The sequence below is a fragment of the Eriocheir sinensis genome, unplaced genomic scaffold (genome assembly GCF_024679095.1).
Source record: "Eriocheir sinensis breed Jianghai 21 unplaced genomic scaffold, ASM2467909v1 Scaffold493, whole genome shotgun sequence".
Taxonomy (NCBI): Eukaryota; Metazoa; Arthropoda; class Malacostraca; order Decapoda; family Varunidae; genus Eriocheir; species Eriocheir sinensis.
Window position 1 is genome coordinate 152,501 of NW_026111824.1, and position 5,000 is coordinate 157,500.

Consider the following 5,000-nt stretch of genomic DNA (forward strand, 5'->3'; position numbering starts at 1 on the left):
GTCAGCTCCCACGCCCAGAACGAGGACATGGCCATTTCCGAAGCCATGACCAGCAAGATGTTCGAGGACGCTAAGACTGGTGGGTATGGGGGTATGGTGGGGGTGGGTATATAGGGGATTTTTATATTTTTTGTTCTTCATTTTATTTGAATTATTATTATTTTATTTTTATTGTGTGTATTTAGTGTGATGTGTACGTGTGTCTGTTTTTCTTTCTCCTCCTCCTCCTCCTCCTCCTCCTCCTCCTCCTCTTCTTCCTCTTCTTCCTTTTCTGCATCATCTTCTTCTTCTTGTTCTTCCTCCTCCTCTTTTTCTTCTTGTTCTTGTTCTTCTTCTTTCTCTTCCTCCTCCTCCTCCTCCTCCTCCTCCTCTTCTTCCTCTTCTTCCTTTTCTGCATCACCTTCTTGTTCTTCCTCCTCCTCTTTTTCTTCTTGTTCTTGTTCTTCTTCTTTCTCTTCCTCCTCCTCCTCCTCCTCCTCTTTTGCTTTATCTTCTGCATCTTTTTCCTCTTTGCTTTCCTCCTCCTCCTCTTCTTCTCTCCTCTTCCTCCTCCTCTTCTTTTTCCTTGTCTCCTCCTCTGTGTGTGTGTGTGTGTGTGTGTGTGTGTGTGTGTGTGTGTGTATTACCTATTGCTGGTCATATATCTCTTTATATCTTTCAATATCTATCTATCTATCTATCAGGTGTTAGCCTGGACCTGGCGGCACAGATCCTGCAGCAGGGGCGTGACCACGGCATCGCTGGATACAACCGCTGGAGGCACCTCTGCGGCCTCCCGAAAGCTGCCTCCTTCCAAGGCCTGAGTGACGTCACTGCCCCGGAAAACATCAAGAAACTACAAGGGATTTATAAGTAAGGAAGCCTTGTATTGGTAGCTTCAGTTTGCTTGTTGGGAAATGCCTATGTTGTTCTGCACTAGAGAATGTCCCTGAAGCCGAAAGCAGTGTTTATAGTGTGTTCCGGCTAGTCTGTGTCTGTCCAAGGTTAATGTTAGCTGTCAGACCGTTATGTAAGGTCTTCAGTTCTTATGGATTTAATATGATAGCAAGGAGGTAGTGGGTTAGGTCAGGTCTGTCCCAGGTTAATGTTAGCTGTCAGACCGTTATGTACAGTCTTAAGTTCTTATGGATTTAATATGATAGCAAGGAGGTAGTGGGTTAGGTCAGGTCTGTCCTAGGTTAATGTTAGCTGCCTCCTGAAAGCTGTCTCCTTCCAAGACCTCAGTGATGTCGTTGCCCTGGAAAACACCAAGAAACTACAAGGGATTTATAAGTAAGGAAGCCTTGTATCAAAGCCTTAAGTCTGTGATCTTAACCCCCATACATTTCTCTGTTAACACAATTTCTTATATATTTTTTAGCCCTGAGAATACAAGATGCCTTTCCCTTCAAGATGGAGACATTGGGAAAGGCCTTTGTTATCCTGCACTAGACTAACAATGCCTTGCAAATACTACTACAACCTCTACTAACAATGTGGTAACTCTCATCCATCTCCCAGGCATGTGGATGATGTGGATCTCTTCACCGGTGGACTCGCGGAAAAGCCAAACTGTGGAGCGCTGGTCGGGCCCACGTTTGGCTGTTTGATTGGTCGCCAGTTCCACCACCTGAGGCGAGGCGATCGTTACTGGTATGAGGACGACATCCCGCCCTCCTCATTCACTAAGGGTACGTGTGTGTGTGTGTGTGTGTGTGTGTGTGTGTGTGTGTAGTAAGTAAATATTTATTGCTATCAAAACATCATATACATAGATACAAACAAAAACATCGTAAATTAAGCATCGGTCTGTGTGTGTGTGTGTGTGTGTGTGTGTAGAGAAGTGTTTAACCCGGTAACAGCGGGTACCATGTTTCTGAATGGTCCTTCTAAGCAAGAAAAATGAGGAAAATCATCATCCATACAAACCATTTCATAATATATATCAAAGCATTTGTGATCAGTTTATGTATCATCTTTTGGGGGGTGTTATATCATGGCACAAATTTGGCCCGTCGCTGCTAGATGGTAAAGCCACAAATTTGGCCCGTCGCTGCTACACGGTAAAGCCACAAATTTGGCCCGTCGCTGCTACACGGTAAAGCCACAAATTTGGCCCGTCGCTGCTACACAGTAAAGCCACAAATTTGGCCCGTCGCTGCTACACGGTAAAGCCACAAATTTGGCCCGTCGCTGCTACACAGTAAAGCCACAAATTTGGCCCGTCGCTGCTACACGGTAAAGCCACAAATTTGGCCCGTCGCTGCTACACAGTAAAGCCACAAATTTGGCCCGTCGCTGCTACACGGTAAAGCCACAAATTTGGCCCGTCGCTGCTACACAGTAAAGCCACAAATTTGGCCCGTCGCTGCTACACGGTAAAGCCACAAATTTGGCCCGTCGCTGCTACACGGTAAAGACACAAATTTGGCCCGTCGCTGCTACACGGTAAAGCCACAAATTTGGCCTGTCGCTGCTACACGGTAAAGACACAAATTTGGCCCGTCGCTGCTACCTGGTTAAGATTCCCAACCTAAATATTTTCCTGCGTCACCAATAACATATATCTAGATAGTATTTAAAGATATACCAAGTCAATTTTTGGCTCACGTACGTTCAATAAACACTTTCAGAACAACTTTACGAGCTCTGCAAGACCAGCCTGGGACGTGTGATCTGCGACAGCAGTGACAAGCTCCAGCACGTCCAGCCCAAGGTCATGCTGGAGGCTGATTCCTTCCTGTAAGTATGAGAATGACGGTCAAACTATGAGGTTCTGTATGAGTCAGTATGTGCTGTTTTAATAAGTGTGTTTACGATAGTTTTAAGCTTGTATTCTTAAGCATCTCTGAGCGCCAGATCGCCTGTTTGAAAATAGTTACATAGATAGATAGAACGTGAATGTTGGATAGATGCGTGTGTGTGTGTGTTTATGTGACGAGCTATGTGTTACGTCTATGCATGTGTTGCCATTATGAGGGAATGTTTTGGGTTAAGGAAGGGACGGATAGCTGGACAGACAGACAGAGGACCAGGTGATAGTTAACCAAGTTCTCCACCCACAGCAGTGCACCAATGGCCTCTTGCAGCCTCCTTATGTTCTCAAGTTCTTATATTGTAATTACGAGGGAAAGTCTTTGGTTATGGAAGGGACGGGTAGCTAGGGAGACAGACAGAGGACCAGGCGATAGTTAACCAAGCTCTCCACGCACAGGAACACCCCAATGGCCTCTTGCACCCTCCTTATGTTCTCAAGTTCTTATATTGTCACTATGAGGGGATGGCTTTGGTTAGGAAAGGCACGGGTAGCTAGGCAGACAGACAGAGAACCAGGCGATAGTTAACCAAGCTCTCCATGCACAGGAATGCCCCAATGGCCTGCCAGGGGAAGCATATCAAGGGTGTGGACCTGAAGAAGTGGAAGACCGCCAGCCCCAACTTCATCATTCCCGACAAGATGCTTCAGGAGAGCATTGAGAGGGCCAGGCGCGACATCACCAACATGAGGGACTCCGAGTGGAACCTCTGGGAAGCACGTGAGTGTTGGCGTGTGTGTGTGTGTGTGTGTGTGTGTGTGTGTTTTCTTTTTTATTTTAATTTCAACGGTTAATATTTCTAAGTGTATATTTCTGTGTGTGTGTGTGTTTTCTTTTTTATTTTAATATCAACGGTTAATATTTCTAAGTGTATATTTCTGTGTGTGTGTGTGTGTGTGTGTGTGTGTGTGTGTATGTGTTAGAGAGAGAGAGAGAGAGAGATTTACTTATCTATATGTACGTATGTAATATAATGATAATGATGATGATGATGATAGTGAGGTCAGTACAGGGGGGTGAAGGATGGAGGGGAGGGGGGAGTGACCTAGGATGACCCCAAATGCACACAATGACCTACTTTGACTATGACATTATTATTATTATTTTCTTTCTCTGACCATCTTGTGAGCCTATGGGGAGGCCTATACTGACATGACTTGTGATTGGTGTGTGTGTGTGTGTGTGTGTGTGTGTGTGTGTGTGTGTGTGTGTGTGTGTGTGTGTGTGTTTACTTATGGAAAAGGCCTATCGAAATCTACAGAACTATACTGACATGACTAGTGATCGTGTGTGTGTGTGTGTGTGTGTGTGTGTGTGTGTGTGTGTGTGTGTAGCCATGGAGCCCAACTTAACAATGACACACACTGGAACATAATAATCCCATAATAAACACAAATATAACACTTAAAAATCAGGTATAAATCACAGTATAGCGTGTTCAGCGAAGTCCCAGGTGTAATTAACAGATGCCGCGAAGACTAGCTTGCCGGCACACCCTAACGCACACACCGAACACACTCTACCCTTTACACATGGTAGGTCACACACACACATACACACACCCACTCCATAGATACGGAGACGGAACCACACGAGCGTAAAGCCCAGGCCTACAACTACAGCTACAACTAGGTAAATACAACAAGGTAAATACACACAATTCCCTTAACACATGTTCCCCTCTCTCTGACTGACTGCCACTAACACCTTCTAGCACACACACCAACTGACCCAGGACCCAGAACGAAGCGACAGACTAACTCCCGACCCAGACTGACCCCAAGCGGACACCCCAGGACGCAACGCCCGACCTGGGGGGGCCAACGCGTGACCCCTGACCTCATGCAAGCGCTGGTGGGCAGGGGGTCGGAAGCGCAGGGGAGTGAGGACTTGAAGTTGAGTCCGAGGGTTATGCGGGAGGCCGAGGAGCTTCTGACGGATTGCTTTAGCGCGGGTGTCAAGGCTTGGGGGATTATGAGGCAACACGAACGGCAGCTGTGGCAGAAACGTGAGTAACTTGACCCACACGCACTCACACACGCACTCACTCACGAATGCACACACGCACTCACTCACGAATGCACTCATTTTTTGTGTGTGGGGTGGGGGTTAGAAGAGGTTGTGGTGATCCTACGCACTCATTTTTCATGTTAGGATCGGAATATGACTTTCACCTGCACGCACGCACTCACGCACTCACAAGCC

At 46.5% G+C, this 5,000-nt stretch overlaps 1 protein-coding gene across 7 annotated transcripts in view; it reads left to right on the plus strand.

Moving 5' to 3' along the window:
- LOC126992594 (peroxidase-like protein 3) overlaps positions 1-5,000 on the plus strand; it is a 26,312-nt gene that overhangs the window by 17,734 nt on the left and 3,578 nt on the right. For 5 of the 7 annotated variants that reach the window (XM_050851400.1, XM_050851401.1, XM_050851404.1 and 2 more), the window contains 6 exons: positions 1-79; positions 684-852; positions 1,501-1,670; positions 2,613-2,721; positions 3,343-3,515; positions 4,510-4,803. The exon at positions 1-79 is cut by the window's left edge and continues 96 nt beyond it. In XM_050851400.1, the coding sequence (XP_050707357.1) occupies positions 1-79; positions 684-852; positions 1,501-1,670; positions 2,613-2,721; positions 3,343-3,515; positions 4,510-4,803 (994 nt within the window). Of the gene's footprint in view, positions 80-683; positions 853-1,500; positions 1,671-2,612; positions 2,722-3,342; positions 3,516-4,509; positions 4,804-5,000 lie in introns of those variants that run through there. The other 2 variants (XM_050851402.1, XM_050851403.1) reach the window with 2 other exon arrangements.